This window comes from Myodes glareolus, chromosome 10 (assembly GCF_982192425.1).
Source record: "Myodes glareolus chromosome 10, mMyoGla1.1, whole genome shotgun sequence".
Classification (NCBI taxonomy): Eukaryota; Metazoa; Chordata; class Mammalia; order Rodentia; family Cricetidae; genus Myodes; species Myodes glareolus.
The window spans coordinates 12,075,534-12,098,220 of NC_142035.1; the positions used below are offsets into that span (position 1 = coordinate 12,075,534).

The 22,687-nt window shown below is 49.5% G+C and overlaps 2 protein-coding genes across 8 annotated transcripts in view; one reads left to right on the forward strand and one right to left on the reverse strand.

Moving 5' to 3' along the window:
• Window positions 1–3,699, forward strand: part of Znfx1 (zinc finger NFX1-type containing 1) — a 39,215-nt gene extending 35,516 nt beyond the window's left edge. For all 7 annotated transcript variants that reach the window (XM_048441121.3, XM_048441118.3, XM_048441119.3 and 4 more), the window contains one exon: window positions 325–3,699. In XM_048441121.3, the coding sequence (XP_048297078.3) occupies window positions 325–2,766 (2,442 nt within the window). In that variant the 3' untranslated portion in view covers window positions 2,767–3,699. The remainder of the gene's footprint in view (window positions 1–324) is intronic.
• Window positions 3,700–4,769: 1,070 nt separating this feature from the next.
• Window positions 4,770–22,200, reverse strand: Ddx27 (DEAD-box helicase 27). The gene is made up of 21 exons (XM_048441124.3): window positions 22,018–22,200; window positions 20,718–20,864; window positions 19,031–19,090; window positions 18,663–18,822; window positions 18,134–18,177; window positions 17,946–18,032; window positions 16,883–16,988; window positions 14,721–14,894; window positions 13,399–13,549; window positions 12,095–12,194; window positions 11,858–11,999; window positions 11,460–11,613; window positions 10,232–10,313; window positions 9,963–10,140; window positions 7,794–7,900; window positions 7,581–7,683; window positions 5,965–6,059; window positions 5,765–5,888; window positions 5,498–5,585; window positions 5,037–5,108; window positions 4,770–4,915 (listed from the first exon to the last, which is right to left on the reverse strand). The coding sequence occupies exons 1-21, from the start codon at window positions 22,108–22,110 to the stop codon at window positions 4,897–4,899; spliced, it is 2,286 nt and encodes a 761-aa protein (XP_048297081.1). The 5' UTR covers window positions 22,111–22,200; the 3' UTR covers window positions 4,770–4,896.
• Between the last annotated feature and the right edge of the window lie 487 nt (window positions 22,201–22,687).

Here is a 22,687-nt window from a genome sequence, read left to right on the forward strand (position 1 = left end):
TCACCGCTGCTGCCTGTTGCCTTCACCATGGCAGGTGATCAGATACTTGGAAACTAAGACAGGCTTACTCAGTCTCCAGCTCTGTGCATGGCCTAAAGCACATGGTGACTGACTTCAGAAGTAAAGATTGTGAGGTAGAGGGCACAGAAAGCAGTCTCTTCTGAGGGCCAGCGGTCAGTGTCCTTGAGACACGTGCCAAGAGCTGGGGTGTAGCTCAGAGTACAGCACCTGCTTAGCATGTGTGAGGCCCTGAGTTCAGTCCCAGCGCTGAAGGGAAGGGGAGGCACCACAAGGACACCTCTGACATGTTGCCTTGCTTCTCAGGGGGTATCCTCCAACCTTTATTTTGTGGAGCACTGCTTTCCTGAGCAGGAGATCCAAGAAGGCAAAAGCCATCAGAACCAACACGAGGCACACTTTGTGGTGGAGCTGTGCCAGTACTTCCTGTGCCAGGAGTACCGCCCCTCCCAGATTACCATCCTCACCACCTACACTGGGCAGCTCTTCTGCTTGCGCAAACTCATGCCTGCCAAGACATTTGCTGGCATCAAGGTCCATGTGGTGGACAAGTACCAAGGGGAAGAGAATGACATCATCCTCCTCTCACTAGTGCGGAGCAACCAAGAGGGCAAGGTGGGCTTTCTCCAGATCCCCAACCGCATCTGTGTAGCCTTGTCCCGGGCCAAGAAGGGGATGTACTGCATTGGGAACATGCAGATGCTTGCCAAGGTGCCCTTGTGGAGCAAGATCATCCATACCCTTCGAGAGAACAACCAAATAGGCCCATCCCTCCGCCTCTGTTGTCAGAATCACCCTGACACCCACACCCTTGTATCCAAAGCTTCTGATTTCCAAAAAGTGCCAGAAGGAGGCTGCAGCCTGCCCTGTGAGTTCCGGTTGGCCTGCGGGCATGTGTGCACACGTGCCTGCCACCCATATGACTCCTCCCATAAGGAATTCCAGTGCATGAAGCCATGCCAGAAAGTCATCTGCCCAGATGGGCACCGGTGCCCACTTGTTTGCTTCCAGGAGTGTCAGTCTTGTCAGGTAAAAGTGCCCAAAGTCATTGTTCGGTGTGGTCACAAACAGATGGTCCCTTGTTCAATGCCAGAGTCAGATTATTGCTGCCAGGAGCCTTGCCCCAAGGTCCTAAGATGTGGTCACAGATGCAGCCACCTGTGTGGTGAGGATTGTGTGCGGCTATGTTCAGAAATGGTCACTGTGAAACTTAAGTGTGGGCACAGCCAACAGGTGAAGTGTGGCAATGTGGAATGTATAAAATACGGTCTGCCAGTCAAGTGCACCACCAAGTGTGACACCATCCTAGACTGTGGCCATCCTTGCCCAGGTTCCTGTCACAGTTGCTTTGAAGGGCGCTTCCATGTGCGCTGTCAGCAGCCCTGCAAGCGCCTGCTCATCTGCTCACACAAGTGCCAGGAGCCCTGCATTGGTGAGTGCCCACCCTGCCAGCGGACATGTCAGAACCGCTGTGTCCATAGCCAGTGCAAGAAGAAGTGTGGGGAGCTCTGCAGCCCCTGTGTGGAGCCCTGTGTCTGGCGCTGTCAGCACTACCAGTGCACCAGACTCTGCTCAGAGCCCTGCAACCGGCCCCCATGCTATGTGCCTTGTACAAAGATGCTGGCTTGCGGCCATCCTTGCATTGGTCTGTGTGGGGAGCCTTGTCCCAAGAAGTGCCGTGTCTGCCAACTGGATGAGGTCACCCAAATCTTTTTTGGCTTTGAGGATGAGCCCGATGCCCGCTTTGTGCAACTGGAAGACTGCAACCACATCTTTGAGGTGCAAGCCCTGGACCGCTACATGAATGAGCAGAAGGATGATAATGTCGCCATCAGGCTGAAGGTCTGCCCCATCTGCCAGGTTCCCATCCGCAAAAATCTGAGGTATGGAAAAAGCATCAAACAGCGGCTGGAAGAGATAGAAATTGTCAAGGAAAAGATCCAGGGCTCTGCAGGGGAGATTGCAACCAGCCAGGAACAACTTAAGGCCCTGCTGAAGAGCAAGACTCTGTTCTGCCAGCTGCATCCTGAAAAATTCCTGATGCTCGAAGAGAAGTTGGCCCAGAAAAACCTATCAGTGAAGGACCTGGGCCTTGTGGAAAATTCCATCAGCTTCTACGACCACTTGACCAACCTGGAGGGGTCCTTGGAAAAGGTGCATCACTTAGAACGTGAGAGAGTGAGGACTCGACTCGAACAGGTCTATGAGTGGCTGGCCAGGAAGCGCCTGAGCTTCAGCAGCCAGGAATTGAGTGACCTCCAGAGTGAAATCCAGAGGCTCACTTACCTTGTGACCCTCCTGATACGCTGTAAGATGGCAGAGGAGAAGGTGAAAGGCAGCATAGCAGAAGAGGTCTCCAGGATTCGGAATATTCTGGAAAAAACATGTAAGTTCACCCAGGAAGACGAACAGCTTGTGCAGAAGATGATGGATGCTCTGAAAAGCACACTTCCCAGCTCTTGCCTGGGCATCTCAGAGGAAGAGCGAGTGCAGATTGTCACAGCCTTGGGGGTTCCTCGTGGCCACTGGTTCAAGTGCCCCAATGGCCACATCTATGTGATCACTGAATGTGGGGGAGCCATGCAGAGGGCTCCCTGTCCTGAATGCAAGGAGGAGATTGGTGGTGAAAATCATACTCTGTTGAGGAGCAACCAGCTGGCCCCTGAGATGGATGGAGCCCAGCACCCTGCCTGGTCAGACACAGCCAACAACCTGATGAACTTTGAGGAGATCCACAGGATGATGTAGAAGATGGCACCCCAATGCCTTTTGCCCTGCAACCTCAGAGCCAGAGTTGGCTCCTTCAGAGGAACCAGTTTGTTAGTATCCTTTAGTCTTCGCACTTGTTTAAGGATCCACTTTTAGGGCTTGCCCACATGTGATTCTAGATGATCCCCTGCGCTAGAATAAGCACTTTACCTCCAGCTCTAAGCAGAGCCCACAGTTCTCACCTCCTCTACTGTAGCCATGGGACTCCTAGGAACATCTGGTCTCCACCTGGGGCTGTTAGGGTAACTGGGTCCCGGCATGGTCAGCACTTCTGCATGCTCCCAGGGTGCGCTGCTTCTCATGGCCAAGCCTTAACTTGCAGACTAACTTCCATTGTTATAACAGCAGCCCAGAGCTTTAGGAATGACTTACCCAAGGAGCACAAGAATCCTGGCACCCCACTCCTTGGGCTCCTGCCCTTCTGGAGATGGAGGCCTGTGACCGACTCAACTCCCCTTGACCCAGTTACATAGTTTCCATCCCCGTGGGGTCCCTGGGGGTGGGGCTTCCACAGTAGGTATAGGCTGAGTGGCCCCTGCACGCTCCTGAAACTGGCACTCAAATAGCAGGGGTGATACATGTTTCTCTTGGCCTCTGTAGGAGAGGTTTGGTGGTGGTGCTATCTGCACACTCAGTGTCAGCAGCACCTCCTGTGAGTCTTTGTCCCAGCACCCTCCCTTGCAGCCTTTGCCTGGGCAGGGTTAGCATGCCAGCAGCTTCTGCAGGCCCCGGCCCCAGGCCTGCATCTGCACCTCTGTCCAGTGTTCCTTAGAACAAATTTAGCCATCTCAGGTCCTTTCTAATATTGGTCACAAAACCCCTTTCGTAAGTATGCATTTCCTTTTTTGTCTTTACTATGCACTTTATCCTATAATGCCAATTAATAAAAACAATGATTGAAAAAAAAAATCAGTGGACTCTATCTGTGATTGGTTTTTACTGTACTGGTAACTGATGAACCTAGGGGTTCAGCTATGTTTCACCACCACCCCAGTGGCTTGTCTATCTTCTTAACTTTCAGTAACAACTTGGGAGTCCAGAGAATTGTGATTAGAATACTGTCTGGTGAAGCATGCATTATTTTTTGTAGTGGGGATCATTTAGCTGGTGGGCCAAATCTTCCCTACGATAAGACATTCTTCAACATATAGCAAATGTCTCATGAGTTCACTCAGACAATCTACATACCAGCAGATATTCCTAATAGAGTTCTACACTTTGCTCTTTAGAACACATTTATTTATTGTTTGTGGTTGGGTGGTCTGCATGTCGGAGATCAGACGTTGGAAGGAGACGGTTTTCGTCTATGGTGGGTCCCCAGGATGGAAATCAGGTCATCAGTCTTGCCTTTACTGGCTAAGCCTTCTCACCTGTCCCCTACACCTGGATTTTAACATGGGGCTCTTTCTGCCAAAGGCATAGTCTGGTCTGAACGACAGCCCAGCACCAGGTGAGCCTTGATTTATTTGTTTGTGTGTGTGTATTTTGTTTTTCAAGACAGGATTTCTCTGTGTAGCTTTGGAGCCTGTCCTAGGACTCGCTCTGTAAGCCAGGCTTGCCTCAAATTCAGGAGTTTGCCTGCCTCTGCCTCCCGAGTACTGGGATTAAAGGTGTGTGCCATCACCACCTAGTGTAAGCCTTGATTTTCTAAACAGAACCCTACATTGGCAAGTATGCATGGGCTCAGGGTATGTGCAGCCAGAGAACTGGTCGTTTCCAAACTGAGGGAAGGGAGTTTGAACTCAAAATTACTTCTTGCATTTGAAATGTCAGGAAAGTTAATCAGGAAGGGATCCACAGCCAGGCACGGCAGTGTATACCTTAAATCCCAGTATGAGGCCTTAATAGTAAGTTTCAAGCTAGCCTGGGCTACACAGTTGAGACATTCTCAAAATTTAAAAAGGAGACATGGATGAAACACTAGAAAACAGCTCCTAGATAGAGATTCAGCCAACATCTTTAAAATACCAACTACACAAATAGCTTGTTCAAGAGATTTTGTTTGTTGTTGTTACTGTTTTACAAATGGAAAAAAAACAGACCAAGACAAGATGACTTCCCACAGGGAAGGGATATAAAACTGTCCCACCAACTTCTTCATCCACTGGGTTACTTCTTTCTCTTATACCTATAAAGAAAAACAACAGAATTAAAGCCAGAAGGGAGGAGTTGTGCTGCCTTCCAGGACAGTTTTACTTGCTTCTCCAGCCCCATGGGTACGGCCTCTGCCCTCCACAACGCAACATCACCTGGACTTAGATTTGAAGTTCCCTCTTCTCTGGCGAGACAGACCTAACTGTTTCCTCTCTTCAAAAGAAGGGCTGTAAGAGATGAAATGTGAGATGAGCAGACCGGAGCATGTGAGTGATGTCACCCATCTCAGCTTCACAGAAAGGGCAGCTTAGGTGGGATGGGTGCAGCCATGTGAGTGAGTTTCAGTGCCTGGGAGTCAGGTCCCATGGGCTTTTACAAAACAATACACATTTCTGGAAGCCAGCCACCAGCTTAAGATCAGCAGAAAGAGGTCTTCCCTAACCAGCCTAGACTAAGATTATCTAGATCAGGGAACTCACAAGGAAAACACTAACAACACCTCCTACACATCAGGCCCTGGGGCAGAGGAGCTCTAACTAGGAGACCTGGAAGTGGGAAAGGATGCAGACATCTCAGTTTGTAGCATACCAAGGCTAAGGAACACTTAAAACCCTACCCAGCTCGATACTGTTTCAGGGCTTTCTTGCTTGTGTTAGTGAGTTCTTCATCAAACACAGACTTCTTCTGCTGCTTTTGCTTCTTGGCTGCATAGAGAAAAATGGGTTTGGAGGTTGTTAAGTCCCTGGAAGCTCTAGGTGAGGATTCCAAAGCCAGTGAAAGGCCATATACACCAATAGATCCCACTTTTCCCAAAGCTTGGCCACCACCATATCCCCACTGACTCCTGCCATGGTGCGGATGACAGGGTGAACGAATCTCTTACCAGGACCTGCTGCAGGCTCTTCCTCAGGCATTGCCCGTGCACGCTTGGTTCTGCGGTTCCTCTTGGCCAGCCGCTCTGCAAACATCTGTGCCTTGAGGATTTCAAACTGGGACCTCTCCTCTGGCTGGGGGCAGAATGAGGGATGAGCACAGAACAGACCAGTGCTCCATGGTACCTAACTCCAGAGGGAGGCCACTCACCGTCATCTCCCCCTTTTTCTTGGCATCCTTCATAAACTTCTTTCTTTTCTTCTTTCCTCTTAAGGCCAAGTCAAACTCCTGCAGAGCCTTGGCAACTGGAATGAGAACAGTGTGGAGCTTCAGGGGCTATTTCATTATGTCCTTAAAGCTTAAGATGAAAAGTAACTAGGGAGTGACACCCACTTAGAAAAGTGTCTGCCAGGTAAGAATGATGGCACAGGAAGAGGGGCTGGTGAGTTAATGGTTGCTGAGAGAAGGGGAGTCCGATTCCTCAGTGGTATAGCCAGCCACTGGCAAGTTGCCCCAGTTCCAAGGGAATGGTCCCCATCCATGCTCTTGTCAGTGACCTAATTAAAGGCAGCAGCCACGAAAAGCAGACCGCAAAGCAGGAGGGAACAGTAGAGGAGGGTATGATCCAAATATATACAATGAAACTGACAGAATAAATACGAATTTAAAAGAATATGGACCTGAATTTAATACCTAAAACCAACATTTTTTTTTCTTTAAACTGTTTTTTTGACAAAGAGTCTGTCTATGTAGTCCTAGCCTGCCTAGAACTCTCTATGTTAACTCAAACTCACAGAGATCCATTCACAAGTACCGAGAGTAAAGGTAAACCCAGGCACCTAGAGCCCATTAAAACAAAATGTGGGGCCGGGCAGTGGTGGTTCACACCTTTAATTCCAGCACTTGGAAGGTGGAGGCAGGCGGATCTTGGATCTCTGTGAGTTCAAGGCCAGAACTACAAGTAGCTTGTCTAGCTAGTTCCAGGACAGGCACCAAAGCTACAGAGAAACCCTGTGTGTGTTTGGGGGGCTGGGGGGAAGTGCTGGTAATCCTACTAGTTAGCAGAGACTAGGACTCACTGGCCAGTCAGACTAGCCCATCTGCTGAGTTTCTAGGTCAATGAGACCCTGACACATGACACTTGGAGAATGATAGCCGAGGTTTGCTCTCTCCTCCACATACTTGCCTCTGCTGGTTATCTCAACTCTGTGGGTTCAAGGCCAGCCTTGTCTACATAGCTAGTTCCAGGACAGGCACCAAAGCTACAGAGAAACCTTGTCTCGAAAAAACCAAAACCAAAACAAGCCCCCAGGTGCCCCCGTTATACTGAAGGTGCTCACTGTCTCAACTCCTGCTACAAAGGATGAAGACAGGTTTTACCCAGTTCTCAGCACCTTCCACCAATTATCAGAGCCCTAGTTCCACACAGAAGGCTAACACACGCACCCTTCCTGCCTGGCCCATCAGAGAGGGGCAGGATTTCTGAAACTGCTGGCACAGTCTATATGGGAGATAGTTTTGAAATTGCCGTAGAATTAGAAATATGCATAGCTCTTCTTTGCCTGCAATAGTTTATCCTACAAAGCAAACAGCTTGCTGAACTAGGGGGGCGCATGTTCAAAGTTTCTCATGACATCCTCATGGCAAAAACTGGAAGAACTTTCACTATTCCTCAGCAGGGAAAAGTCACGTTATAATCTACTCAGATGATAAAGAAGCATGCTGCCATTTTAATTTTGAAAGCTGTGAGGCAGGTTCTAGAGACTCAGCCTCAGGTCCTTAGGTTTGCATGGCAAGCACTTCCCCCACTAACACTCAGCACTCACTCTTCTCCTTCTTCCTCTCTTCTTTGGTCTGGAACCAGCTCCTCTCAGGCTCCTGGTCTGCCGTCTCCTTCCCCTTCTCCAAGAGCCGCTTTGCTGTGTCTATCTGTGGGGTGGGCACGAGGACACTGTAGTGGAGCTGCAGCAGCCACTGCCCTGTGAGCAGTGCAGCTATCGCTGAGCACCTGGGGTGGGGAAACGGCCACCCAGCCTTACCTGGGCCTCTGAATGCTGCATCTCTTTTTCCTCTGCCTCCAGCTGCAGCACCGCATACACATCCTTCTCCATTTTCTCAATCTTGTCCCGGAATTTGAGGATAACATCTTACAAGAATTGAATAAAGAATAAAACTGAGAAGCTGGGCGGTGGTGGCACATGTCTTTAACCCCAGTACTCAGGAGGCAGAGGCAGGCGGATCTCTGTGGGTTCAAGGCCAGCCTCATCTACAAATCTAGTTCCAGGGCAGGCACCAAAGCTATAGAGAAACCTTGTCTTGAAAAAACCAAAACAAAAAAGAATTAAAACTGAAGGTGGTTACTAGGCAGCTAGTGAGTATAACATAGACGCCTACTTACTGATACAGAACTTCCTTCCTGAATACCTCCCACAGAGAACGAGGCCCTGTGATGCTGGCCTATATTATATACCTGGTTACTCAGGAAGCAGAGACCTGCTTAGGCCCAGGAGTTTGAGCCCAACAGAACCAGAACTCATCTCAAAAGTTAAGAGCTGGGGAGACACCACACGAGGATGAAGACACGAGTTCAGATCTCCAGAACCCATATAAAGTGAGGCACAACAGCACACATCTGTGATCCCAATTCCTCCTACAGCCAGATGGGAAGTAAAATCAAGAGTCGCCAGAGACTAAAGGCCAACTAGTCTGGCATGTACAGGAGACCCGTCTTAGATAAGGTAGAAAGTGAGGCCAAGACCTGAGGTTGTCCACTGACTCTAGGAATGCACCAAAACACACACATGTGCCCTATACACACACACACACACACACACACACACACACACACACACACACACACACACACACACGTCATCCACCCACAAACACAAAGATTAAAACCACAACAAAAGTTACCCTGTAACCATCCCCATGGCTTCCTGTTCCTCTTCGAATGAACTACAATGTTTCGGAGTAGCCCCGACTACCAGAACTCACTGTGTTCTGGTTCCTTGACTTCCCTTCTTTCACTCACACACCAAGTTTATTCCTGCCCAGAGCTGCTGCCCTCGCTCAGTCCTCAGAGGGCTGGCTCATGGCCACCTTACTTTGTCAGCCTGGACTTAGCTCAGAGGCCTTTGCTAAGCAGTCGTTTTTTAAGACAGCATCATGTAGTTGAGGTTGGCCTCTTAATTGCTGTGTGGCTGAGAATAGCTTTGAACTCTTCATCTTCTGCCTACAGCTCCCAAGCACTGGGAGTATGGGCATCACTCCACACCCAGCTCTGAGTAGCGTTTCTAAACAGGCCCCTCTCCTCCTGTCACCTTCAGCCACGCTGTTTCTCACACCAGACACCAGCTGTTCCATTCCCTGATCAATTCCTGGCTACTGGGACAGCAGCACTAAACCTGAGCACACAGCAGGAGCTATTTCCTGACTGACAACCTAAAATGAAATGGGGAAAAGGGGGGCTGGAGGAGTACTGGCTGTTCTTCAAGGACTTGAGCTGGTTTCCACACCCAAAGTGGCTCACAATCATCTGTAACTGCAATTCTCTCTGGCCTCCTAGAACATTATAAACATGTGTTACCTAGACATACAGGCAAGCAAAAAGCCCATACACATAAAAGAAACTAGAAAAAAAGGGCATCTATAAATAGAGGAGACATTGAAGGCCCTGCCCCAAGACGGAGAGGGGTGAGCTCCTGGATTACAGATTTCATTATTCTCACTGATTCCAACAAGCGGACTCAAGTTTGCAGCATCAGTACAGGTAAGCCAAAGTCAGGCATGGTGGCATACATCACTAATCCTAGCACTCAGGAGACGGAGGCAGGTGGATCTCTGTGAGTTTGAGGTCAGCACAGTCTACAAAGTGATTTTCAGGACAGCCAGAGCTGTTATACAGAGAAACCCTATCTCAAAAACCAAAACTAACAAAAAGGAGTGAGTGCCAACCTCACCTTCCTGCCTACCAGTAAGAAAGGGGCGTTGATGACACAGAGGCCTCTCTTAACTTCTAAGGAAGTTGTGATGAGTTGGACCTACATTTACCATTCTATCATCATTCCCTGGCACACAAAATGACACCCAATGTGTGGAGGAGGTCTGTCCACGAGACTCAGGGAGTGGCAGAGCTGGGACTCGGCTTCCCGACGGCAGAGCTCTTGGCGTCATCCTCTGTCTGAGCCCAGCACTCTGCCCCTCACCTTGGGGGATGATCCGTGCCTTCACTGGAGCCTTGGCAGCCTTCACAATCTCCTTCAGCATCTTCCGTTCCTCTTCTCCCACCAGAGAGACAGAGCGTCCAGCCCTGCCAGCACGTGCAGTTCGCCCTACCCGGTGCACATAGTGTTTGACAGTGTTGGGCATGGTGAAGTTGATCACCTGGAGATCAGAGCAAACATCAGTGAGGTGTGGTGGGCAGGCCCAGCAAGGCAGGACTCCCACCAACAAAAGCAGCAGAAGTCGCACTCACTGTTTTCACGCCTTCGATGTCAAGCCCACGGGCGGCAACATCTGTGGCCACCAGGATGTCAATCTGTTCATCCTTAAAGCGCCTAGAAAGAGCACAGAGATATTCAATAAGCTACCTGAGCCCAATACCATGAGATGGCTCAGCAGGTAAAGGTATGGGCTTCTAGATCCAAGGACCCAGATGGTGGAAGGAGAGAACTGACTCCTGACACCATGGCACACACCCAAGCACAAATAAATAAAAAGAAATACAATAATAATAATAATAATAATAATAATAATAATAAAAAAAGTTGGAGCCGGGCGGTGGTGGCACATGCCTTTAATCCCAGTACTTGGGAGGCAGAGGCAGGTGAAGCTCCAGGTTTGAGGCCAGCCTGGTCTACATAGTGAGTTCTAGGACGGTCAGAGCTACACAAAGAAACACTGTTTTGAAAAACCAAAAATAAATAAAAAACAAACAAGTAAAATAAAATTACCATTAAATCCTCATAGAATCCAAGCAGCAGTGTGTGGCTCATCATATATTTTAATTTATGGTGTGGACAGAACAAGGAAAAGAAGCTAGGAATATAACCCTGGGACTTGAGCAAGCCTTCTCAACAGAGCCACATGCCAGCCTGTGGGCACACAGTTAAATGGCAGCAATTCCCAGGACACATAGACTGGGAACAGTGTATGTGGACTACAGCACAGAGCAGAGGTTAATGTCTCAGTGGGTGGAGCTTCCTCGCTTCACACACACCTCTCAGCCTGTGATGAACAGTCAGGAATGAGGGGTGTTCTGAAGGGCCCCTTTCCTGTAGCTCTCCTCTGCTCTGAGGACTCAGTGACAAACTGGAAACTGTGCTGGAGCACTGATGCTCACCAAGTGACTGTTGCCCACGTGTGAGTCGGAATCGACTGACATGTGAGCGTCTCTGGGAAAGCCACATAGACAACATGTTTCCTGATGTGGATGCCCAGGAGAGCACGGAGGGTGCCCTGCTCAAAGGCCAAGCGAGTTCTAACCACATGCGACCTTACAGTGTGCGGACTGAACCTAAATGTATTGATTCCCACCTCAGTCTCCCAAGAAGCTGGGACCACAGGTGTGGTGGCGGACACTAGTCACCTGTTAAAGTGGGGCACTGTACTGCTTGTGCTCCCCGTCACAATCCCCAGGGTCCAATTCCCTTGATAACGAGCTCCCCCAGGCCTGCCCAAGAGAGCAGCACCCTGAGTATTACCGGAGGGCCTCCAGTCGCTGTGTCTGTGACAAGTTGCCGTGGAGCTCGCCCACCTGCAGCCCCAGCAGCCCCAGAAGAATGTGCATGCGGTGAGCCTGCTTCTTGGTCTGGGTGAAGAGCATCACGTGGTCGGTGAACGTTCTCATCAGTAGAGCTGAAGGGAGAAGAGTGAGCCAGCACTGGGCAGACTGGAGCTCGCAAGCCAAGACAAAGACAGAGACGCCAACTCCCAAGTGTGGTCCTTATCATGGAGTGGGGGAAATGGGAGGCAGAAGGATGACTGGGTGGCCGGCAATGCTACTGTTTGAGCTGGGGAGAATGGATGGAGGTGGCTGAAGGACAGAAAGAAGAGCTGGAGTGCAGACGGTCGCCCTGTTCAGTCCACCCTGGGCCTTTACCTGCCACAATGGCTTCCCGGTCCCCTTCCCTGTTAGGCCGGATCCGTATGAACTCTTGCCGAAGGAAGGGAGCTACGTCTGTGTTGCTGTTCACAAATATCCGCACAGGGTTCTTTAAGGAGACCGAAGCCAGATCTTTCACCTGCCAAGTACAGGGTCAGAGCTGCACAGTTTGGAGAGGTGGGAGAACAAGGAAAGAGGGCTTGCCCAGCTGGGATCCTCCGCATGTACACCCACCTCATCTGTCATGGTGGCTGAGAAGAGCATAGTCTGGCGGTGGTGGGAACACATTCGAATGATCTCCTTCATCTGCTCCTCAAAATATTCATCCAGCATTCTGGAAGAGGGGACAGATATGCTGAAGAGCAGCTCTTCTGTCAAGAACGAGGGTCACGGCATCACACAAGCCAAGGGTGTATTCGGACTCATGTTTACCCGGTCATCGCTGCTACCTCCACCCTCCTATTTTGCAAGTTACTAAGATCATGATCGCTTAACCCAAATGTCCCAGCATATACTACTGATTAACCTGCTCCTATATAACCAAAGTATCAAACATTTGAGTGTTTGGACAAGACCGAATCTCCTTCACTGTTCCCCAAATACTGCTGTGTTGCAGTTGGTGATCACACATCTTTGGTCTCCACCCAGAATATCCCCTCAGCCTTGCTCTCTGCATCTGTCTGGTTGTGTCCCAGTGACTCAACTGATAAGCCCTCCTCAGGACAAGACAGCTGGGTAAGAACTTAGAGAAGCTTGAAGCAGGTTAAGGAGATAGTGCTGTGCGAAGAGCCCCATGGTGGGTGCTAAGGATTTTCCAATGGGTGTACCAGAGCTGAACAGCTGGGAGGACTGGACTGCCTTCAGCTGAGCTGAGGGGAGGCACATGTAAGGCGCGGCTCAGTTCTTCCAGGATCCACAGTAAGGGTGAACCATCTGCCCAACTGACCTCCAGCATTGGTCCAATTGGGACATATAGGAGTCAGCAAGCAAAGGAGCAAGAGAGAAGCTGGAAGTGTGGAGGGCGGAAGCTTGGAGGGAGCGGTCCTGGGGACGGCCAGTGGAAGCTATACTGGCTTGCTTGCATTACTCTCTGTAGTGTCCTACATGGATGCCCTTCTTATTCCCAGGCACAGACAAGAAAAAGATTTGTTCCAAGAATCTCAGTCCCATTCTCCAACACTGGGAAATGGTAGAGCTCACATTATTTAACCTTTTTTTGAGACAAGGTCTCACTCTGTGTCCAGGCTGGTCTAGAACTTACTGTGTATCCTGAGCTTAGCTCAAACTCTTGACAATCTTCCTGCCTCAGCATCCCAAGTGCTGGGATTAAAGGTCTGCAGCACTATTCCTGAAGGACTTCTCCTACCTCTTAAGCAGCTCACTCCAGAGAAGGAAAAAGGAGGAAGGGGTGGGGAGATAGCACACATGCATACGCATGGAACCTGACCTAAACTGTACAGAGATCCAGTGTGGACTGTTACATGGTGTTACATGCTGGTGACCAAGAGCCTTAGAGTACCACAGGGTGACAGGCCCACCTGTCAGCCTCATCCAGGATGAGCACTTCAATGCTGCTCAGGTGGAAGGAAGGGCAGTTGTGAAGGTGGTCGATGAGCCGACCAGGTGTGGCAATGAGGATGTCTGGTGCTGCCCGGAGAGCAGCTTCCTGAGACTTCACATCCAGGCCACCTGCAGAGAGCAGACCCCAGTGGACAGCCTGGTCAGTCAGTCATCAGTGTCACCTGCTGGGACTTAGGCCAAATGTACAGCACACGCAGGGAATAAAATAAGACAGTCTGAGACTAGATAACATTGGGACCTCACCAGGGAATGTCCTCACAAATCACTATTATTCACAATAAGGTTCAGTAACAATAAAAAGTCTAAAGCCTCATCATTCTTTTTTGTTTTTGGTTTGAGACAGAGTCTGACTCTGTAGCCCAGGCTGGCAATGACTCTACCTCATCCTCCCAAGTACGAGAATTACCATATTTTATGGAAAATAATACTTTTGTGTATTAGGAATGGATCCCAGAGACTGGTAGAAACTACACAAGCCCTCTACCGAGGACCTCTATCCCCGATGCTGAATTTTATTTCTCAAGGTTAAGTCTTCTTTGGGTTTGCGGACACGGTCTCACTGTGCAGCTGTCCAGGGAATTCCCTCTGTAGACCAGGCTGGCCTCTAACTCACAGAGATCTACCTGCCTTTCCCTCCCAAGTGCTGGGATTAAAGGTATGCGCAACACACCAGGCTTTTTCAAAGGTCTGTTTCACTGTATTATACGCATGAGTCTTTTGCCTGTATGTGTTATGTGTACCATGTGCATGCCTGGTGCTGATGCCCTCAGAGGTCAGAAGAAAATGTCAGATCCCTTGGAACTTAAGTCACAGACAGCTGTGAGTTACCACGTGCAGGCAGGGAACTGAAACTCAGTGTTCTGAACCACCAGACCAACTCTACAGTTCAGTGACACAGTATCATGCGAAAGGCCCTAGACTCTGTCCCCAGCTCCACAAACTCTAGAGGCTAAGTCCTGCTGAGTGTGGTGGCTCAGACCTGGAATCAAACTAGTAGCAGGAAGGTTAGGCAGGAGGGCTGCTATGTTTGAGGCCAACCTACACAGTTCTAAGCCAATCTGAGCTACAGAGTGAAACCTTACCTCAAAAATATAAAACAAAACAAAGAGTTAAGTCTTAATGAAATGTCCTCCCCTGCCTCTATCCACTCTGAAAATATGTCAACTGATTTTTAGGTGGATCCAATCAACAAAAAGGTCTTTTCCTGACACTGGGGGTGGGGTGAAACACACCCCATTCTCCATCCATCACATTGTATCTTGCAGTGGCCCTCACTTACCCACAGCCAGGCAGGTAGTGATGCTGCAGAACTGGGCCAGCTGCTTGGTGACAGAGTGTACCTGGATGCCCAGCTCTCTGGTAGGGACCAGCACCAGCACTCGAGTGACCGCAGCCTGGCGGGGCTTGTAGATCAGACGCTCCAAGACAGGCAATGCAAAGGCTGCAGTTTTGCCTAGAGGGAGGACAGCAGAGCAGAGAGCAGGTTCAGCACCTTCCATGCTTTGGTTCCACCAGAATACAGGAACCCACATCTCTGTCTATGGGAACATGCCTTATGCATGCAAGTGTTTTCCTGATGCCAAACAGTATCAATGTAAACTTAAGAGAAGGACATGAAGAGTAACTGGGCTGGAGAGCTGGCTCAGCTGTTAGCAGGCTAGTTGCTCTCCAAAGGACCCATTGTCATCCTGCCCCCATCCCAACACCAGTGGATGCCAGAAACAAGGCTCGACGTTCTGAGAGACTTAGATATTTATTATTTTAGAGATTTGTTTATCTACATGTATGTATATGCCTGTGAATGCATGCCACATGTGTGCCCACAGAGGCCAAACAGGGGCACGGGATCCTCTGGAATTGGAATTAGAGACAGCTATAAACTGCCATGTGGGGGTTGAGAATTGAACCCGGTCCCCTGGAAGAATAGCCCCTGTTCTTAACCACTAAGTTCTCTCACCAACCCCAACACTTACTTGTTTTTACATTTTATGTGGATATGAGAATTTTGCCTGGTACCCATGGAGGCCAGTAGAGATCAGGTGTCTGGTCCCCTGACACTGTAGTCATAGGTTGTTGTTAAGCTGCCAAATGGGTACTGGAAACCAAACTTTGATAGTCTATAAAAGTAGCCAGTGCTCTTCAATTCTGAGCCACCTCCCCAGTCCCAAAGTTCAACATTCTACAGCATGAGCATGGGAAGACAAACTGGCATCCCCATAGCTTTAAAGGTTGTCAAGGTCTCCAGCTGAGGGGCTGGGCTCATGGTTAAAAGTGAATGTTGTTCTAGAGGAGGAGTGCAGTTCCCAGCACCCATGCCAGCAGCTCCCAACTGCTGCTAAGTCTGGCTTCAGGGGACCTGTCATTCTCTTCTGGACTCTGTGGGCACCTGCACCCACATGAACACATACCTGCAGACATACACATAATTCAAAATAAAATATATTTTTCTTTTTTCTTTCTTCTTGTTTTGAGACAGGGTTCCTCTGTGTAACAGCTCTGGCTGTCCTGGAATTTGCTTTGTGGACCAGGCTGGGCTCCAAATCAGAGATCCACCTGCCTCTGCCTTCCAAATGTTGGGATTAAAGACATGTTCCACCACACCAGCTAAAAATAAATAATTTTAACAACAAAAATCACCAGGCAGAAGCCAGGTGGTGGTGGCACACACCTTTAATCCCAGCACTTGGGAGGCAGAGGCAGGTGGATCTTTGTGAGTTCAAGGCCAGCCTGGTCTACAAGGGCTAGTTCCAGGACAGCTAGGACTGTTACACAGAGAAACCCTGTCACGAAACCTACCCCCCCCCCCAAAAAAAATCACCAGGCAGTGGTGGTACAGCCAGGTGGGCAGTGAGGGCAGTCTACAGAGTGAGTTCTAGGATGGCCAGACCTTTACACAGAGAAATTCTGTGTCGCCCCCCGCCAAAAACACCCACCAAATCACCAATTGAGTACAGATTTCTACTGTTTTTTTGGTTTGTTTGTTTGTTTTTGTTTTTTGGAACAGGCTTTCCCTGTGTAGCTGCCCTCAAACTCGGAGATCTTCCTACTTCTGCCACCCAAATGATGGGACTGAAGGGGTGCACCACCACCACACGAGCCAGATTTTTTTCTTCTTAACATAGTCTTTCTATATAGCCCACCACCATATTTGGGTTTGTAAACCTTTTCTATAGTTCAAAAAGGCAAGCAGAGGGAGGAGATGGCTCAGTGGTTAGGACTTGCTACTCTTGCAGAGGACCTGGGTTGGGTTCCCAGCATCCACATGGCAGTTTACAGTCTACTACGCCAGTTACAGGGCATACAACACCCTCTTCTGACCTCCACATGCCTGCACACAAAGTATATATGCTTACATGCAAGTAAAACACTCATGTCATAAAATAAAATAAATCTTTAAAAAGTCAAGTGTATTCTGGCCTCCTGCCCCGCCTACCCTGTCACCTGTCCCGGTAGCCGCACAGGCACAGATGTCTTTTCCCAGCAGACCCACAGGGATGCACGCCTTCTGGATCGGGGTCGGCTGCTTGAAGCCCATGGTTGTAATGGCCTGAGGAGAAAAGTTAGTCAGACAGGGTAAGTGGAAAGGGAGGGAGTCACAGCAAACAGCAAGGTAACTACATAGAGCCTTCCAGGGTCACAACTTCCTGGGTACCTTCCCTCCAGAGCCTAAGGCACCTGCTGCACCCAGGACAGCAGGAGACAGAAAGAAGCCTTGCTTTGGGAACCAGCAAAAAGAAACAGACCAAAATCAATCACCCATTCTACAGCGACTAATAAAAGCAGTCACATAAGAGCTAGAGACAAGCAGGAAGAAGTGTAAGTCACAACTGGGATGTCAGGCAGTGATTCACTGACCCCAGTGGGGTGACTGAACACCCCAAAAGACTTCTGGAGGAAGAGTCTTCCAAGCAGAGGGAACAGGAAGTGCAAAGAAGAAGAGTGCTACAACTGTTCTCACAAGGGATCAGAAGAGAAACAATGTATGTCAGCATGAGGACTTGGGCTTTCAACCCAAGTGAAAGGCCCTGAGAGCTGGTGGGATCTGCACCAGAGGGCTCTCTGCAGCGGAGCCAAGTCAAAGAGGAACACGAGGACCATACATGGGGACTACTAAAAGAACCAACCCATAATTATCAGCTGGTTGTGCATCCCAGTCCTTGGGAGATGAAGGCAGAAGGATTAGGAGTTCAAAGCCCACTTTGGCTACATGGTAAGTTCATAGCAAGCTTGGACTATGAAACCCTCTCCAAAATGAATAGGCCTCTAAAATGTATGCTCAGTAGTTAAGAGCACTTGCTGCTCTTGTAGCAGATCTGAAGTTGGTTCCCAGCACCATGGCAGCTCACAATCACTCGTAACTCCAGCTTCAGGGATTCCAACAAACTTCTTTACTTCCACAGGCACCAGCACACACACATGCATATATTTCACATGAGCACATCATGCACACAGAGAGAATTAAATCAATCAAAAAAGAACCAACCCCCATTGCCAAAGCTACTACCTTTAGTAGGGGCCGGGACAGATTCATGTCCTGGAAGGTGAGGTTTTTGTCATACTCAGATGCATCTTCAAAGAATCCTCCTGCTTCCTGCACCAGATCAGAAGGCAGAAGAGAGCTTAGCAAAGCCACCCGAGCCTGCTTGTCCTTTCAGGCTGGGAAAGCGAACTGCCCAACACACCCAGGCTCACCTGGCCCTTCTTCTTCTTCTTCTTCTCCTTCACTTTGAGTGTGTCTGCGGGAAAAACACAGCGGTGAGCATGGCCCTTTGTACCCAGCACCTGCCTCTGCTTCCCATGGCCTCAGTGCTGATCTCCCATCCTTTCACAGGTAAGGACACCATGTGGTCATGTAGCCAAACTACTCCATTGTAACAGACAAGACCCCAGCCTGGCCAGTACAGTGCAGACAGTAGTAGGCTCTCAACACAACACTGACACATTAGTGAGTTCTACCAAAATGCTCACTGACCCCCAATACAGGGCTGGACCCAGTGCAACTGAGTCACCCCAAGCGATGAGTTGTAGAAGAACTGGCACTGCACAGAGCTGAGGGTAAGGAAAGCAGCAGCTGCCTGCAAAGGATAAGCACCTGACAGTGCTACGTGAAGGGAGAACCAAAGGTGGGGCATCCGGCACTGTGGGGAGATGGTACAGCTCCCGCAGAGCCACGGGGCATGCTCCGTTTCCTGCCTGTTTCCAACGCTCGACATCAGCCTACCTGCTTTGGTGAGGACCTCCTCATCCCCAGAGGAGTAGTCGGTCTCTGAGTCTTCATCCTTGGAGTCTGCCTCATTCCCTCCCAGATCCTCCTGCCCCTTCAGGTCACTGCTGGCCCTGCCTTCTTTCTCCTCTACCTTCCCAGACTTGGCTTCCTTTTCCTGGGGAAAAATAAAGTAGGAGTAACTACTTTACAGGAAATTCAGAACCTAAGAGAAGCCATACTGAGCTCAACGGCCAGAACAGGCTGTGTGGCTGGACAACGAAGAATAATAAACACCCAGACTGTCCCTGCCACCTACCACTCTCAGTGAGGCCAGAGACAGCCCAGAATGCATCTACCACCAGCAGCAGCTGGGTTTCACTCACCTCTGTTTTCCTTTTCTTCCGTACTTTCTCAATCTTTTCGTCTAGGGTGGTGGCTGCCCTCTGCAGATAAAATCAAGACAGGAAAAAGAAAACATATATGCAGAAGGACACCGATGAGTATGTCACAGGGCCAGGCCTCAAATGTTAGGATACAAAAGGCTTGTCTGGCCGGGCAGTGGTGGCACACGCCTTTAATCCCAACACTTAGAAGGCAGAGGTAGGTGGACCTCTGTGAGTTCGAGGCCAGTCTGGTCTACAGGGCGTGTTCCAAGACAGTCAGGGCTACACAGAGAAACCTTGTCTCGAGAAACTAAAAAGGGTTGTCTGATTGTCCGAGCTAGGCATGCATGGTGGCTCACATCTGTAATCTATCACTTTGGAGACCAAAGCAAGAGGTCATGAAGTCAAAGCCAGCCTTGGCTCCATAGTGAGTTTCAGGCCAGTCTGGCCGACAAAGTGTCACTCTACTAGACAATCCTAAGGTTTATCTAATTTTGGAAAATTTAATCAATCTGCACACTACTGATAACTAAAAGAGGAGGTTTGATCCAAACACAGTACATGTGCATATGAACATTAAATTTAAAAAAGGTATCAAATACTTTATTAAAAAAAAAAAGGCTTATGCCTTTTATTCCAGCACTTAGGAGGCAGAAGCAGGAGGATCTCTATGAGTTTAAGACCAGCTTGGCCTACAAAGTGAGTTCCATAACAACCAAGGCTACACAGAGAATCCTTGCCTCGAAAAACCAAAATAAATAAATAAATAATTGCTTAATAAGGGAAAAAAAGCTAGATTACTAAGAACCAATACAAATACATTTTTTAAAGACTACTTTAGAGGCTGGAGAGATAGCTCAGCAGTTAAGATCACTTGTTACTCAAATTATAGGCCTTGAATTCCATTTCCAACAACCATATTGGGCAGCCCACTCCAGCTCCAAGGGAGCCAGCTCCCTGTTCTAGCCTCCGTGGGAACCCATATACACACAAAAATAAAATCAATCAGTGTTAGTTCAGCTCAGTAAAGAATACTGCTGCCCTTCTGGAGGACCTGGGTTCTATTCCCAGCACCTACAGGGCAGCTCACAAATATGTAACTCCAATTCTAGGGGAACTGACACCCTTTTCTAGACTCGATGGGCACTGCATGCATGGAGAGGTGCTTCAACCACTTGTGCTAAGATTACAGCATGTGCCACCATGCCCAGGTATGGGCATTTAATAAATACAGAAAAAATAAGTTCAGTTATTTATTGAAGCAGGTGTGGCAAACAAGAGCCATAGAGCATGTGGAGGTAACAGACAACCAGAAGACTTAGTTCTCCCCTTCCGACACGTGGGTTCCAGGGACGAGAGTTAGGTCAGCAGGTTACAAGTGCCCTCACCTTATCAAACAGAATGAGATACCTCTGATAATCTAAATGCCACTTGGAGACAAACTAATATATTTCTGACTATTAACTACAATAAGACCACTTTACAGTGCTCTCCACTATTGGCAATTCGTGAGAACTGTGGGGTACTTGAAGCCTCCTCTCCCTACCCCATCAAACCTACACAACCCATTTTCAAAGGGTTCCAAAAGCTGCTGAAGAAAAAATAAAGGTAAAAGGTTGTGAGATAAGGATCTGTCCTCATACCCACTTACTGTCCACCACCCAAAACGCATCTCTGTCAGTCTCACCTTCTTCTTGAGCTGGCTCATGACATCAGCCAGGGCCCAGCTGCCATCATACATGCCCTCCTTCTCAGTGAACACGAAGTCAGGGTTGAAATCAGCACTACGGCTCTTCTGAAGGGCTTTCTGCTTGCGGCCCAGCACAATGGGCCCCTGCAAAGAGGAGAGGGGAAAGTAACAGACTGAGACAGAGGAACAGAACAGGAAGAGGGAAGGGAGGAGGCCTGCTAGGAGAAACCCACAATTGGGAGTCCGGACCAGCAGGGAGAGCCTGCCTAGCGTGTATGAGGCCCTGGGTTCAAATCAACACCCAGAATACAAAAGCAACATAAGTCAAACATGGGCCGATGATAAGGAAGTGTCCAGCTTACAACTGTCCTGGGAGGTTTTTAACACACCTGTGGGTGGGCAGTCAGTAGTCTAGCCTAGCCTAACTGGTGCTCTAGGTTCCAGGAAGAGAAGCATCTGTAGAAACGAGGTGGACAGCTCCAGAGGAATGACACTCGGTGTGCATTAACCCTGGGCCTGCCAACAGTGTCCGTACCCACCCACACACTGCACCTGAAGGTGCATATACAACTTCAAGCATGGACACACACACACACACACATACCGGGAGGGGGGCATGCAGAGTGGACTGTCGTGAAGGGGGCTGTGTGCGTCAAATGGCATAAAGGACAGAGCCTGACCTACTCTGAAAGCAGCTGCTGGGTTGGGAGGAAGAGGCAGGTCCAACGAGACCGCGTCGTGGGAAGCCCACTCCCCTGCCAGGTGAGGAGAAGACTAGAAGGGGACACTGACCAAACTGCAAACTAAGAGAGGGCTGCAGGTGGCCAGGTGTGACTCGACACAAAGAATAGTGTGGATGGTCGGAGGGCACGCGGTCAAAAATGACCCCACCGCTCCACCGTGAGGGGCAAAGACCGGAGCCTTAGAGTGTTGCTTTCTCGGAAGTCGACCGCAGAGGCCGTGGGCCATCCGAAGGGCCACGTCAGGCAGGCAGATGACAGCGTGAGGCACTCAGTTTTCTTTTCTTTTCTCGCCACTCGCTTAAGACTACATCCCCACCGCCCAATGCCGCGACAGCCGCCTGGGAGGCTGGATGGACAGATGGGAACACAGCGTCCCCGAATGGGCAGGAAGCAAGACTGACTTCGGGGGCGGAGGTCGCCTCTGCACAGCCCGGGTCAAACAGCCTGCCTGGGGACACCTTAGCACGCTGAGGACGGCCTGGCGCCCCCAGCTCCTTCCCGGCCGCTCCAGCCCACGGCTCCCTCCCCCGCCAATCTCGTCTTCCGGCTCCCACCTCCTCCTCCTCGTCCCCGGAGTCCGACTCGGGCTCCACCGGCACCTCGTCATCTTCGCCGATGGTACCAATGAAACCGAGCTCGGACAGCATGCTGAAAAAGAAGCCACTTCCGGAAGCGAGTGCGGTACTCCGATCGCACCGGCCTTTTCGGCGCTCGCCTTCCCGTCAGGCGCATGCACTTTACGTCACTTCCGTTCTAAGGAAGCTTTCCCAGAACGCCGTCGGCGTTTGGGGGCGTGGTTTCGAATGATGAATTTAAATGGGTGGGGCTCTTTTAATTTAGAATACTACATTGTCAAATTTCGGGAAGGAATAAAGCCTGAGAGTGTGTGCAAGGCTGAGGAAAAAATTAGAAGTATGCGTACATTTGGGACCAAAACAATAACAACAGGGGCTGGAGAGATGGCTCAATGGTAAAGAGCACTGACTGCTTTTCCAGGGGACCCTGGTTCAATTCCCAGCACCCACATGGCCGCTCACAACTGTCTATAATTCCAGACCCGACACCCATAGCAAACCACCAATGCACATAAAATAAATAAATTTAAAAAATAAACAATAACAACAAAAAATGGTAGCAAAGGCCTCCGGATGCCTCGGAATGGTAAAGGCGTTTGTCATGCTATGCTGAGGACCTGACTTCAATCTCCAAACCTACAAGGTGGAA